The sequence below is a fragment of the Dipodomys ordii genome, unplaced genomic scaffold, assembly GCF_000151885.1.
Source record: "Dipodomys ordii isolate 6190 unplaced genomic scaffold, Dord_2.0 Scaffold217, whole genome shotgun sequence".
NCBI classification, from domain to species: Eukaryota; Metazoa; Chordata; class Mammalia; order Rodentia; family Heteromyidae; genus Dipodomys; species Dipodomys ordii.
In genome coordinates this window covers 796,639-811,872 of record NW_012267433.1, presented here as the reverse complement: position 1 = coordinate 811,872, position 15,234 = coordinate 796,639, and the positions used below count along the sequence as shown (strand labels likewise).

At 47.3% G+C, this 15,234-nt stretch overlaps 1 protein-coding gene across 1 annotated transcript in view; it reads right to left on the bottom strand.

Moving 5' to 3' along the window:
- Window positions 1-704: 704 nt before the first annotated feature.
- LOC106000398 (AFG3-like protein 1) overlaps window positions 705-15,234 on the bottom strand; it is a 26,791-nt gene continuing 12,261 nt past the window's right edge. The window contains exons 9-18 of the mRNA XM_013035662.1: window positions 11,852-12,122; window positions 10,260-10,397; window positions 9,917-10,070; window positions 8,068-8,175; window positions 6,983-7,108; window positions 4,252-4,362; window positions 2,080-2,195; window positions 1,482-1,682; window positions 1,208-1,402; window positions 705-1,027 (exon numbers count right to left, since the gene is read on the bottom strand). Coding sequence (XP_012891116.1) covers window positions 809-1,027; window positions 1,208-1,402; window positions 1,482-1,682; window positions 2,080-2,195; window positions 4,252-4,362; window positions 6,983-7,108; window positions 8,068-8,175; window positions 9,917-10,070; window positions 10,260-10,397; window positions 11,852-12,122 — 1,639 coding nt within the window. The 3' untranslated portion in view covers window positions 705-808. The remainder of the gene's footprint in view (window positions 1,028-1,207; window positions 1,403-1,481; window positions 1,683-2,079; window positions 2,196-4,251; window positions 4,363-6,982; window positions 7,109-8,067; window positions 8,176-9,916; window positions 10,071-10,259; window positions 10,398-11,851; window positions 12,123-15,234) is intronic.

The following is a 15,234-nucleotide window of genomic DNA, read 5'->3' as shown; positions in this document are numbered from 1 at the left end:
CCCAGAGTTCAAGCCCCACAACCGACAAAAAAAAAAAAAAAAAAGCAAAAAAAACCCTGGTCTACATGTGATAATTAGCTGACAGTTTCCAGTTTTTATTATATTATTGTTGTCGTTGTTGTTTGCTAATACTTGAACTCAGGGTTTGTGCTTGTGCTTGGCTTTTTTACTCATGGATGATACTCGACTACCATGTAAGCCAATCCTCCAGCTCATTTTGCTGGTTAATTATGGACTCTTCATCCCCAGTTGGATTCAAATCACAACGCTCCTGGTATCAGCCTCCAGTGTAGCTACAACTACGTGCATGGACCACCAATGCCCAGCTCTTCATTCTTCACAAAACTTTGCAGGTATCTATGTTCAGCTTAGGCTCCTTCTTTCAGCAATTTTTTTTTTTTTTTTTGGCCAGTCCTGGGCTTGAACTCAGGGCCTGGGCATTGTCCTTGAGCTACTTTTGCTCAAGGCTAGTGCTCTACCACTTGAGTCACAGTGCCACTTGCGGCTTTTTCTGCATACGTGGTACTGAGGAATCGAACCTAGGGTTGCGAGCATGCTAGGCAAGCACTCTACCAGCCAGTAAGCCACATTCCCAGCCCCTGCAGCAACTAACTTTAGCAATCAGGGCCCAGGATCTCAGGATAGCCCTCTGGCTCCTCAGCCATCTCCTTTGAGTTCTGAGCAACATTACCTAAAAACACCTGTTGGCAGTTGTCACCTGGTTTAATTTGTTTTCCAGTTATTCTAGCAGCTGCAGTGGAGGCCTTTGGGTAGTAGCAGTTGCAAACACTAGGCTGCCTTGCACAGGCTACACCGGGCTCTCCTGCAGGTGCTGCTCAGTGCCGCCCTCCTCCCGTTCCCGGTTCCAGTCCTTCAGGCCCTCAGGAAGAGATGTGTCTTCCTCAAGACTGCCAGTGCCCTCCACAAACTCCTCATAAGTGGACTTCTCTGCAAAGGGCCGAGGGCCCAGTAACTCCACCATGTCGGCCTTCTCCAGAACTTCTTTCTCCAGGAGCCGCCTACCCACCTGAAAAACATGGTTCCCCATTAAGACTACTATGAGGGGCCTGCTCGCACTAAAGCCCAGCACAGAGCTGTGCTTAATGGCCCTGCCACAGGCCAGTCCCAAACCTTAGCAGGGCCACAAGGAAGAGTACGGCTTGACCACACCTGTCCTATGACTCATGTCCCTGGCTGCGCCACTCACTTTCTCCACTTGCTCCCGGCACTGGGTAAGCAGTTCCAGGGTCCGATCATAGGCAGAGCTGACGAGGCACCGAACCTCCTCATCGATGAGCTGGGCAGTTGCCTCACTGTACGGCTTCTCCACCAGAGCCTCACCTTGTCTGGGGAAGTCAAAGGACACCTGGCCCAGCTTTTCACTCATTCCAAACTGCACAATCTGGAGTGCGTGAGAAGGCAGGTGAGCCGTAAGAGGGTATGCCTGTTGGAGGCCATGCGCTGGGACAACTGCACCTTACCTGAGCATAGGCACTTCGAGTGACCTTCCTCAGGTCATCCTGAGCCCCTGTGGTGATCCGCCCAAAGAAGAGCTGCTCAGCCACCCTGCCCCCCAGCAGCATGCACATGCGGTCCAAGAGCTGCTCTCTTGTGTAGAGGTACTGCTCCCGGGGAAGGTACTGGGCATAGCCGAGTCCCTTGCCCCGGGGGATGATGGACACCTGCAAAACATAAGCTGATATCATCACCAGTCCCAAAAATTTCCCAGGTCTATGTACCCAGACCCACAGTGCCCAGGCCCTGGTCACCTGATTTCAAGGTCAGATCAAAACTTACAAGTGGGCTGGGAAGGTGCCTCAGTGGTAGAGCGCTTGCTTTGCATGCATGAGGCCCTGGGTTCGATTCCTCAGCACCACATAAGCAGAAAAAGCCCATGACCAACCGAAAAAAAAAAAAAAAGGCTTAGAAGTCAAGAAAGGCCCTGCCTGAAGCCAATACCCTTTGTCAACATAATCCTTGAAAAGTAAAGGACCGTGCCTATGTGTCTGCGTGGGGTGGCACCTGGACAAGGCTGGGAGCTGGCAAGGCCAGCAGACACAATCAGTGTGCAGTGCTGACCTTCAGCAGGGGCTCTGCATGCTCCAAGAACCAGCCCACCACTGCGTGGCCAGCCTCATGATAGGCAACAGTTGTCTTCTCACTGGGCTGTAGGACCTGGGTCTTCTTCTCCAAACCTATAAACCACATTTCCAGGGCAGTAAGAGGTAGGGGAAGAATGTCTAACACCCTTCACAAACGGACAGCTTGTATGTACTGTCACACTCAATTCCCAAGGCCCAGCCAAGAACCCATCTCTTCTGATATATCAGAGGGAAAAAAAGCTTGAGATCCACCAGCTCCAGGATGATCTGTGTTCTGTAGTAAAATCCATCTCCTAGCTCTAGACCATTTCCCACTCATCTACTCTGCCCATGACCCATCCACACAGGTCCCACACACAATGCTTCAAAGGACCCTTTAAGCCACTCAAACAGCTATGTATGAGTCAGAGAAACCTATCACTTTCTGTGGTATAACAAGAAGCAATACCCAAAGGTGTCCAGAGAGGAACAATCCCCAAATGTCCTAACCACGGCTCACAGAAGATAAAGGACAAGGACAAGCAGCATGTCCTGAACTGTGTCTACCTACCACTGAGAGGGTGAATGTTCAGGCTCGGCAGAACCCTAGGGTGGCCTTCCTCTTAAGACGCTCTGGGCAATTGAGTGAGTACTGCATCTATTTCCCTAAAAGTTATACGTCAAAACATTCAAAGACTAAGCTCAAAGATTACCTCTCACCTGCCTAAATTTGGAGCTAGGTGAGGCTGGATCATGACAGCTGCTGCCTGCCACCAACCTAAACTTCATCTCCAGGAACAGCAATAGGAGTAGCCTAAACCATCCAATACAACATCTAACATTTTCTGATGTGGCAGGAGACCCTAATCTGCCACTGACTCCAGGTCCCTCCTATCTGGCCCAACGGAGGGCTAAGCTAAAAGAGGCTGCTGACTAAAACCAGGAGACCAAGCAAGCCAGGCACTGGTAGCACATGCTACTTGGGAGACTGAGATTTGAGGATAATGGTTTGAAGCTAGCTAAGGTTGGAAGCAGAGCTGTGACTCAAATGGTAGAGTACTAGCCTTGAGCAAAAAAAGCTTAAGACAGGGGCTGGGAAGGTGGCTCAGTGGTAGAGTGCTTGCCTTGCATGCATAAGGCCCTGGGTTCGATTCCTCAGCACCACATAAGCAGAAAAAACTGGAAGTGGTGCTGTGGCTCAAGTGGTAGAGCACTAGCCTTGAGCTGAAGAGCTGAGGGGCAGTGCCCAGACCCAGAGTTCAGGCACCATGACTGGCAAAAAAAAAAAAAAAGCTCAAGACAGTGCTCAGACCTTGAGTTCAAGCCCCAGCATAAAACAAAACAAAACAAAGAACTATACAACTTGTGGGTGAGGAAGGGAAAAGTGAAAGAAGGGGTAGAGAAGGGGGTGACATTATCCAAAAAGAATTGTACTCATTACCTGACTTATGAATGAAGATGCTTTTGTGCAACACCTTCATAATAACGTGTGTGTGTGTGTGTGTGTGTGTATAGTTTCTTTCTTTCTTTTTTTTTTAAGCACCAACAGGCACTCTGGCTCACATCTGTAATACCACTGAGATTGAGAGGACCTAGGTTTGAAGCAAGCCAGGTTTGATGCAAGCCCACACAAAACATTAGTGAAACTCCATCTCAACAAAGTAAGTCAGGCATAGTGGCAGGCACCAATCATCCCAATACACAGGATACGTTAATGGAAAGAAGGGTTGTGGTGCATGGCCAGCCCAGGCAAAAAAAAAAAAAAAAAGGGAGAGAGACCCTACCTACAAACTGAATACAAGATGGGCTGGAGGTGAGGCTCAAGTGAGGAAATGCTCACCTACTGCCTTAAGCCCCAGTACCACCAAAACAAAAGGAAACTTGAACCATGTTCATTCTGTTAACAGTGCTACACTAAGAAAGCTCAGGGTCAGTAGGGTCCACACCTGGTCTTTTTTCAACAAATACCACTGGCCCCAGTTCCTCCATCCCAACTGCGCCCCCCTCCCTCCTGCCCAACCCTCCCTTTGGGAGAATTTCCAAGTGTAACTCTCCTGTTTCCTAAGGCCTTTCAACGGCCTGCATGTAACACTTAGAAGGCAGCAAAGCCTGCTGGGAGTGCCCATGTTTCCATAGCAAAAGTGAGGCTCAGACATGCCTGCAAGCTTACCTCCAATGACCCTTTCAATGGCTTGCTCAAAGTGCTGCTCCTGGACAGAAGAGCTAAGGTGGCGGGCTGCAATCAGAGCTGCTTCATTGCATACATTAGAAATATCAGCACCTGACCCAGGAAAAGAGAAGCAGCCAAGTTAGTACTCCTAGACATCAGTGTTCTAGCAGAGCAGTTTGGTGAAGGGGAAATCTTTAATTTAAACTTCAGCAGGGGGGACTGGGAAGATGGCTCAGTGGTAGAGCGCTTGCCTTGCATGCATGAGGCCCTGGGTTCGATTCCTCAGCACCACATAAGCAAAAAGAAAAAAGCCGGAAGTGGTGCTGTGGCTCAAGTGGTAGAGCACTAGCCTTGAGCCGAAGAGCTGAGGGACAGTGCCCAGGCCCAGAGTTCAAGCCCCACGACCAGACCCAAAAAAAATAAAAAAATAAATAAACTTCAGCAGGGAACAGAGAATAGGAACTGCTTCATTAGTCACCATTCATTTTAGCCAAACTTTCTGGTTACACAACTTTACTGAGGAATAATTCATACAGCACTGAAGAACACTGATTTTTTTCAAGCTGGAAAAGTGGCTTAGTGGTAAAGTGCTTGCCTAGCAAGTATGAAGCCCTGGGTTCAATTCCTCACCACATACACAAAAAGCTGGAAGTGGCGCTGTGGCTCAAGTGGTAGAGTGCTAGCCTTGAGCAAAAGAAGCTCAGGGATGGCACCCAGGCCCTGAGTTCAAGCCCAGGACTGGCAAAAAAAAAAAAAAGAATACTGATTTTCTTCAACAAATGTCAACTCTTGCCACAATCTAGTGAGAAAAGCCCTGAGTTTAAGCCCAGCACATAAACTAAAAAATAAAATATGCTGTGAACATGCATGCAGAAATCTGAACATGTTTGCAATTTTCTTGAAAGCACAGGGTGAGGGTGGTGCTCAGCAGGGGTTACTCACGGATTCTAGCCATTCAGGAGGTTAAGTTCTGAGGGTCATGTTTGAAGCAAGTCTGTGAGACTCTCTATCTCCAATTAGCCACCAGAGAACAGAAAGAGGAGCTGTGGCTCAAAGTCACAGAGGAGTAGGATTGAGCAGAAAAGCTCAGGAACAGCTCCCAGGCCCTGCATTCAAGTCCCACAATAGGAAAGGCAAAGACAAAGGGCGAAAGGAAAGGAAAAGGGAAGGGAAAGGAAAGGAGGGAGGGCAGGCAGGGCAGGGCAGGGCAGGGCAGGGCAGGGGGAGGAGAAGGGGAAGAAAAGAAAGGGTGAGGGGAAAGTACAGGGTAGTACAGTAACCTTGTCTCATAGACCCCCTGCCTGGGCTGGCTTTAACCACTATCTTTATTTTTTATTTTTATTTTTTTGGGTCCAGTCGTGGGGCCTGAACTCTGAGCCTGGGCACTGTCCCTCAGCTCTTCAGCTCAAGGCTAGCGCTCTACCACTTGAGCCACAGCGCCACTTCCTGCTTTTTTTCTTTTTGCCTATGTGGTGCTGGGGAATCGAACCCAGGGCCTCATGCATGCAAGGCAAGCGCTCTACCACTGAGCCACCTTCCCAGCCCAACCACTATCTTGAGAACTCAGCTTCTTAAGTAGTTAGGATTATATGTAAGCCCCAGTGCCCAGTGATTAAACTTTTTTTTTTTTTTTTTGCCAATCCTGGGGCTTGAACCCAGGGCCTGGGCGCTGTCCCTGAGCTTCTTTGACTCAAGGTAGCACTCTACCACTTGAGTCACAGCACCACTTCAGGCTTTTTCTGTGTATGTGGTACTGAGGAATTGAACCCAGGGCTTCACACATGTATGGCAAGCACTCCACCACCAAGCCACATTCCCAGCCCAAATCCAACATTTTTCTTTTTTTCTTTTATTTTTGTTAGTCATGGGGCATGAACTCTGGGCCTGGGTGCTGTCCCTCAGCTCTTCAACTCAAAGTAAGCACGCTACCACTAGAGCCACAGCACCACTTCCAGATTTCTGGTCGTTTATTGGAGATAAGGGTCTCATGGACTTTCCTGCTCGAGCGGGCTTGGAACCATGATCCTCAGATCTTAGCCTTCTGAGTAGCTAGGATTACAGGTGTGACCACCAGTACCCGGCCCTTCTCTTTTTCTTGTATTCAGCATTTCTTGTAAGGCAAGTATACTAGTAATAAATTCCATCAGTCTTTTAAAATTTTCTTATGTTTTCATATTTCCTTTTTGTTGTTGTTGTTCTAATTGGTTGTAAGGCTTGAACTCAGGGCCTAACTATTGTTCCTGAACCTCACTGTGCTCAAGGCTAGAGCTCTACCACTTTGAGCCACAGTTCTACTTCTGGTTTTTTGAGTGGTTAATTGGAGATAAGAGTCTCATCCCTTCCCCAGATGTTATTTTGGTCTCTGCAGTAAAGACTAAGTCAGAACAGAATTAAAACAGAAAATCAAATGGGTACAAACAGACTTTAGGGGTTAGAGGTGTGGCTCAAGTGGTAGAGTGCCAGCTGAGCAAGTATAAGGCACCCCAGTCCCAAGCAAAAAAAAAAAAAAAAAGAGGGGGGGGAACGACAGATAAAAAGAGTGACAGAGAAAAAAAAAAACATAAATAGACATTAGGCCAAGGCCTCTGAGGCCTCTGAAAGAGCTCGGGAGGTCCAAGGTCCTACAGGGCAGGCCGTATCCAGTACCAAATAGGTAGCCACAGCAATCACATATTAACTGCAGACAGCTGAGTATCTTTAGCCCGTTAAGGTATGGAGCACAGCAACTTACCAGTGAAGCCTGGAGTGAGAGCTGCCAGCTTCCTCGCTAGGACATTCTTACTAAGGGTCTCATCCAGCTTGAGTGGACGAAGGTGGACCTTGAAGATAGAGGACCTACCTTTGATGTCAGGGGGACCTAATAAAGAAAAAGGGACACACAGATCTCTCCTCTCTGGGCCTTCGGAACAGGGTGTCATCCTCCAGCCCCACCACGTCAGAAAACTACAAGGATAGCTAGCAGAGCCCCCTGGTATCACCAGCTGACCGACCACTACCTGACCAGAGTCAGAGCTCAATGTCAACGCCGCCCAAAGAGTAAATGAGCTGGACTCTATAGCACATTGAAACGCTTCCTGATGACTTAACCGATATTAAGTGCACTCCTAGGGCCATGAGAACCAAGAGCAAGCAATACAACACTGTTTTGAACAGCAAGGGCTGTTCACACAGCACCAAGGTGTTCTGATAGAAAACATCAGGGAAAGAGAAGATGGCTGACGGGTAAGGAACAAATTCCAGATTTTTAAACCATCAAGTTTCTGTAAAATTAAATGAAAATAAACCCTGGAGGAAACAAATCTGCTGCTCCATTCCACATGTATGCACTGCAGCAACGTTGTGACAGGACTCGACTGTAGTACCTGTGATTCGCAGGAGGTGGAGTCCAGCAGCAACATGGGTAGTTTGGGCATCTCTATCTTTTCACAACGTTGTGTTCATTTATTTTATTTTTTGGTCGGTTGTGGGGCTTGAACTCTGGGCTTGGGCGCTGTCCCTCAGCTCTTCAGCTCAAGGTGAGCACTCTACCGCTTGAGCTACAGCGCCACTTCTGGTTTTCTAGTGGTTTATTGGAGATAAGAGTCTCACGGACTTTCCTGCCCAGGCTGGCTTTGAACAGCAATCCTCAGAGCTCAGCTTCCTGAGTAGCTAGGATGACAGGCGTGAGCCAATGGCGCCCAGCTACAACGTTGTGCTCATTATTTCAGATGTCCCATCAAAATCTCCCAGAAATACATAAACAATGTTCTTCCCAAACTTTTAATCTCAGAGATGGGGCCCAAACATGAACATCTAAGCACAATGCACTCAACTCACCAATATATATCTGGCGATCAAACCGGCCGGGCCGTGTCAAAGCTGGGTCAAGGATATCAGGGCGGTTGGTGCCAGCCAGCACCACCACATTGGTGGTGGAATTAAACCCTGAACAAAAAAAGAAGCAGGGAAACCCAAGGAAAGCCCAGACAGACACCAGTATCTCCTTGCAGGTCAGGTGCATACCAGCCCTGCCTCCCTGTGCTGACCCCACTTCACAGGTCATGAAGCAGGCATGAGACCCTGCCCAGCTGCTCTGGCCAGAGAGGTTCAACCTACAGACGCATGATCTCTAGTTCATAGCTCTCACTATTCCCTTCTGTTTAAACAGAAGGAAATCAGACCTTCCGTGGCTGATGCAGAACTCCACAGCCTGGGACTAGAGTAACAGATGAGTCCCAGGGCACAGCCTTTATCCTGATACACAAGTGATTCTGCTCTTGCAGTGTTCAATGATTCCAACCACCCACATTCTTGTGGGCTTGCAGGGTCCAGGGAAAATAGCCAGATGGGACAGACAGGGGACTATGCAGAGAACAGGGACACTCATCTAAGGAAATGCACAGAGACAGTGGCTAGGTGCCTGCATCTCTCTCCTTACCACTATTTACTCTCCAGAAGAGAACACAGTAATAACCTAATTATGTATACTGTAGGGTACTAAAGACGATAGAGGAGTTGGAAGATGACTCACGCTAGTATAGAAGTGTCTCTAACAGCAGGTCTGAGATGTCCCCAGAAAGGCCTATTTCTTTTTCTTCTCTTGGTCATGGGGCCTGAACTCTGGGCCTGGGCACTGACCCTCAGCTCTTTAGCTCAAGGCTAGCACCCTACCAATTGAGCCATAGCACCATTTCTGGCTTTTTCTGCTTATGTGGTGCTGAGGAATCAAACCCAGGGCGACATGCATGCAAGGGAAGCACTCTACTGCTGAGCCACCTTCCCCGCCCAGAAAGGCCTATTTCTGAGTGGCTGCTCTTACTTGAAATCTGGGGAGCTGTGATCCACGTTCCCCACAGAGCCTCCCCTCTAAACAACCTGTCTGTGCAAATAACACAGCTCACACAGAACACCTGCCTTTCTCCTGGGAATCTGGAATATGAGGCATGCCGTCAGTGATCAGCTCCCAGTAAAAGCACAGGGAAACTGAGTCTGTCATGAGCCTTCTGATCAACATACCCTAACATATATTGTCACAGCTCATTACTGGGATGGATCATTTCAAAAGCTATACCAGGTCTCCCTGTGACTAGTTTTATGGAACACAGCTAAGTACAACTGCAAGCTGATCCTGTAACTTCTGACAAAATTAAAACCTGGGAAGGTGTAAGGGATCTCAAGACAACCCTGAAACCAAAGAGATTAATAAATTCTGTCAAAGGGTCAGTGGTATCATTTCCAGATTTATACACTAGTATAAATACCTAGATACATCCTATGAAGGCACAATTTATCTAGAATTACTCTGAGGTAGTAGGACAGAAACTATGCTCCTTCAGGAGTAGGGTACTGTGCACTCCATCCTGGGGGCACCATCAGGAGCACTGGTTAGCACCGGATTATTCTCCCTCCTCAAAGCAAGGGTGATCTCACTCCAGGTAACTTACTTCCTGCTAGAAGGCAGGTGAGTGCATGTTTCACCTGCTTTTCACAGTGAGGTGATTAGAAATTCAACACTGTCCATGTTTGCCTAAGAGTAGCCTTCTTTAAGAAGGGAACAACAGGGAGTGTTGCAGGAAGAGACAAAAGCTAGTGAGGAATCACATGACTCTGTGCCAAGGTAATTCTTGCAAAGTTGCACACCTATGGACAAGGCCAGAAGCACAGAGCAACTGCAGTGTCCACTTACCATCCATCTCCACAAGCATCTGGTTCAGTGTGTTCTCCTGCTCACTCTGGCCTCCCAGGTGCCCTCGGCCCCGCTTCCGACCAATAGCATCAATCTCATCAATGAACAAGATACAAGGTGCATTTTTTCGAGCCATTGCAAACATGTCACGAACCTGGAAGAGGAATCCATGTACATGTCAATCAACAGGCGGCAGTAACAGCTTACCCTCCCTCTGGAAAAGCAGCATCTCTCAAAAGGAGGACTCATCCAGATCCCACACAAAACCTGGAACTACACAAAGTGACCAGTCCTAGTCAGGAAGTGTGTGGCACATTCTGTGGCCAGCCAGCCATCCACCTACTCTTGCTGGACCGACTCCAACAAACATTTCCAGGAACTCTGACCCATTCACAGTGATGAAGGGCACACTGGCCTCTCCTGCAGTGGCTTTCGCAAGAAGTGTTTTGCCAGTACCAGGCGGGCCAGTAAGCATGGCTCCCTGCAAGAGAAAAGGCACACTTAACACTCAATGGGGACATAAGGCACATGGAAAGTAAGTCCTGATTTCCACTTACATGTGACTAGGAATGTTCACTTCCAAAGGTGACTCTTAGGGTAAACTAATAAGAGTCCAATTAAAACTCATCAAAGGTAACTCACCCCTGCAATTATAGCTACTCATGGGGCTGAGAAGTGAAGATCACATTTCAAAGAAAGCTAAGACAGGAAAGTTCATGAGACTCTCCAATTAAACAGCAAAAAGCCAGATGTGAAACTGTGGTACAAGTGATAGAGTGTTAGCAAAACAGCTCAGAGACAGTGCCCAGGTCCTGAGTTCAAGCCCCAGGGCAGGCACCAAAAAAATAAAGAAGAAAATAAAAAAGAATCTAAACACATCAGTCTTATAACCTAGGCACTTTTTTAGAGTCTTTCCTGCTTATAAAATTAATATACATTGAATACAGACACTCATTAAAGACATAGCACAGAAAATGAAAGGCCCAGCCTGGGTGCCGGTAGCTCACACCTATAATCCTAGCTTCTCAGGAAGGTGAGATCTAAGGATCTCGGTTCAAAGTCAACCCCGGGCAGGAAGTCCATGAGACTTTTTTTTTTTGTTTTTTTGGATCCGGTCGTGGGGCCTGAACTCTGGGCCTGGGCACTGTCCCTCAGCTCTTCAGCTCAAGGCTAGTGCTCTACCACCTGAGCCACAGAGCCACTTCCGGCTTTTTTTCTTTTTGCTTATGTGGTGCTGAGGAATTGAACCCAGGGCCTCATGCATGCAAGGCAAGCGCTCTACCACTGAGCCACCTTCCCAGCCCCTCCATGAGACTCTTATCTCCAATAAACCACTCAGAAAACCACAAGTGGTGTTGTGGCTCCAGTGGAAGAGCGCTTGCCTTGAGCTGAAGAGTGCAGGGACAGCGCCCAAGCCGAGTTCAAGCCCCATGACTGACCAAAAAAAATAAATTAAATAAAATATAAATAAACACTTCTGAGGAGCATGTATTTTTATGTCTACAATTTTATACTTAATTTTAAAGAATTTTAAGAATTGTAGTCTCAAGTTCAACACATAAGATGAATCTCACTTTTCTCTACAGATGCGATTTCCATATTCTACTGTGGTTAATAAATTATTAAAATGCTAGTACCAGTGGCTCATGCCTATAATCCTAACTACTGTCATTTGAGAATCAAAGTTTACAGCCAGCCAGAACAGACAAATCTGTGAGATTCTTATGTTCAATTAACCAGCAAAAAGCTAGAACTGTGAGATTCTTATGTCCAATTAGCCAGTGAAAAGCTCAAGTGGTATAGTGCAATCAGGGAATAAAAAAGCTGAGTGAGAGCAAGAGATCCTGAGTTTAGACCCTAGTATGGGCTGCAAAACAAATTAAAACACAGGCAGGACAAAAAATTAAGTATATCAAGAATTTCTAAAGTCAGCACCTTTGGAATTCTGGCCCCCAAGTCCTGATACTGCTTAGGGTTCTTTAAGAAATTCACAAACTCCATAACCTCCAACTTGGCCTCTTCGCAGCCAGCGACATCTGCAAATCGCACATTCACGCTGTTCTTTAAGATCTTGGCTGTTGTCTCACCGACACTGAAGAGGCCCACTCCTCGCCCACCACGCCCAGCCCGCATCGGGCCCCGCCTCACAGCATACAGGAGGATACCAACCAGTAGTAGGCTGGGTACCAGGCTTCGCAGGAAAGACCTGTAACATCACAGAAAACCACTCATCAGGTTATTTCTGAAGAGAGGTAAGAAGCACCACCATCAGCTAGGAAAAGAAAACTGCTTCAGAAAGCTCACCACACAGAAGGGGGAACTTCCTTTCCAAAATGTGTCTGAGTCTACCCATAGTCAGTTCTCTCAGTCCTGCAGTGACTCTGTCCCAGCCCACCCTGCAGGAGGCTTGGCAGGTCAAGAGGAGGCTAATATCCAAGCCTATGACCAGGTAGCCCTGACCCAGACTTTGTCACACCTACTCCTCCCCTCGTGAGCCCTCCAAACCCAGCACAGCCTCCTCACATTGAGGAGAGCAGCATCCATCTTTTCACAGCACATCTTCTATTTCAGCTGAATCTCGTCCTATTTTATCTTTTACTCCACACATGAAAATGGATTTGATTCCCAATCTTATGGGCACATCAGCAAAAGAGGGAGTTCCCATGGCACTGTGGAGCTGAGGTGACCCAGGTGACTCTCATCACTTCCAGTCCCTAGGCCAACCTTCAATTCCCCTCACACAACTAGTATTCTTGGAAACTCAGTAACCCAAAGTAAATAACAACCCAGAGACATTCAGGGCTCCTGTAGGAGGCTCTAAATATTTCAGGCCTTACCACTAGAACTGTGCAAATTTGTCCCCAGAACTGCTGTGGTTGGAAGATTCCCCTCAAAAACTCATACTAAGCTGGGCACTGGTGGCTCATGCCTGTAATCCTAGCTACTCAGGAGGTTGAGATCTGAGGATCACGGTTCAAAGCCAGCCCAGGCAGGAAAGTAAGTGAAACTCTTATCTCTAATAAACCACCAGAAAACCGGAAGTGGCTGAGCACTAGCCTTGAGCTGAAGAGTTAAGGGACAGTGCTCAGGCCCAGAGTTCAAGCCCCATGACTGACCAAAAAAAAAAAAAAACACCTCATACTGAATTAACTGCTACTGTAATAGTACAAATAGGGCTTTTAGAGGTGATTAGACTATGAAGGCTCAATGCTCATAAACAGACTGAGGTCAGCTTAGTTCTCAGGAAGTCATTTACAAAAAGGGAGAGTTCAGTCTTGCCCCTACTTTCCTTCTCTCTCTTCTCTCCCCAGCCATGTGACTTACATCTTTTTTTTTTTTTTTTGGTCAGTCATGGGGCTTGAACTCTGGGCTTGGGCGCTATCCCTGAGCTCTTCAGCTCAAGGCGAGTGTGCTCTACCACTTGAGCTACAGCGCCACTTCCGGTTTTCTAGTAGTTTATTGGAGATAAAGAGTCTCACGGGACTTTCCTGCCCGGGCTGGCTTTGAACCGCAATCCTCAGATCTCAGCCTCCTGAGTAGCTAAGATGACAGGCATGAGCCACCGGCACCCAGCTGTGACTTACATTTTTACATCATGTTATGAGGCAGCAAGAAGGTCCTGACCAGATGCAGCCCTTCAATCTTGGAGCTCCCAGACTGTGAGAAATCAATTTCCTTTCTTTATAAATTACCCAGTTTATGGTATTGTTACACTAGAAAGATGTACTAAGAGACTCTCACCCCCACTACAATCTCTACCCTACCTTTAAATATTGGTTTAGAAACTGAAAAAATTAAGACATCAGTATCCCCATTTTCTTTTTCTTTTTTTTCTCTTTTGCCAGTCATGGCGCCTGAACTCTAGGCCTGGGCGCTGTCCCTCAGCTCTTCAGCTCAAGGCGAGCACTCTACCACTTGAGCCACAGCACCACTTCCAGTTTTTTCTGCTTATGTGGTGCTGAAGAATCGAACCCAGGGCCTCATGCATGCAAGGCAAGCACTCTACCACTGAGCCACCTTCCCAGCCCCCCATTTTTTTTCTTTTTCTTTTTTTTTTTGGTGCCAGTTCTGGGGCTTAAAGTCAGGGCCTGAGCACTGCCTGAGCCGTGTGCTCAAGGCTAGCACTCTACCACCTGAGCCACAATACTACTTCTGGCTTTTTCTGTTTATGTGGTATTAAGGAATCAAACCCAGGGCTTCATGCATGCTGAGCAAACACTCTACCACTGAGCCACATTCCCAGACAGGATCCCCATTCTTTACAACCATCCTGGCTAAAGCTGGTATTCAGCCTGTACCCTCCTGATTCAGGGTCAAGAAGGCAGAGCAATGGTATCTCATACAGTAAATACAAGAGCAGTCTCCAAGCTTAACCAAGTTGACTTCAATACTGTCTGTGGACTAGGATATTCATTGAGTAGTTAATCTGGTATTTCCTCTGAAATCCATAATATACAATTTTTATCAGGAGTATACTGTGAAGCACAAATTCAGAGAATTGATGTGAGCATTGTGGAAAATGTGCCTGACAAGTATTATGTATGTATGCAGAGTACAAGGAGAGTCCCAGTAATGTGCCTGAGCCCCACTTTTTGGCACGTTGAGTCAGTAGGTCTGCAGGAATTGGGAGTGGAATACATCCAAAAAGAACTAACATAGTGACATAGGCCTTTCTAAAACGCTTCGGGAAACCATGCTATCAGGATTTTATCAATAATTAACATCTCTTTGATTTTTTTCCCATGTAACAATTGGGGGGAGGAGGTATGTACACACTCGGACACCAGTCCTGGGGATTGAACAGAGTGCCTAGGTGTTGCCCCTGAGCTTTGTGCTCAAGGCTAAGACTTTAGCCACAGCTCAACCTCTAGCTTTTTGCTGCTTAATAAGCAAAAAGGTGTGAGCCACTGGCACATAGCCCATCTAACAATGTTTTAAGGTTGCTCAGCAAACAGTTTCCCTGCTCTAATTCTCTTCTCAACAAACAGATGCAGACCATGGCCATAACAAATACCTATGATCCAAGCTACTGGGAGGCTGAGACAGGAGGATCACTTAAACCTGGAGACTGAATAACAGCCTGAGAAACATAATGAGACTCCATCTCAAAAACAAAAGGAAAGGGCTGGGAAGGTGGCTCAGTGGTAGAACGCTTGCCTTGCATGCCTGAGGCCCTGGGTTCGATTCCTAGCACCACATAAGCAAACAGAAAAAAGCCAGAAGTGGCGCTGTGGCTCAAGTGGTAGAGCACTAGCCTTGAGCTGAAGAGCTGAGGGACAGTGCCCAGGCCCAGAATTCAGGCCCCACGACCAGACCCT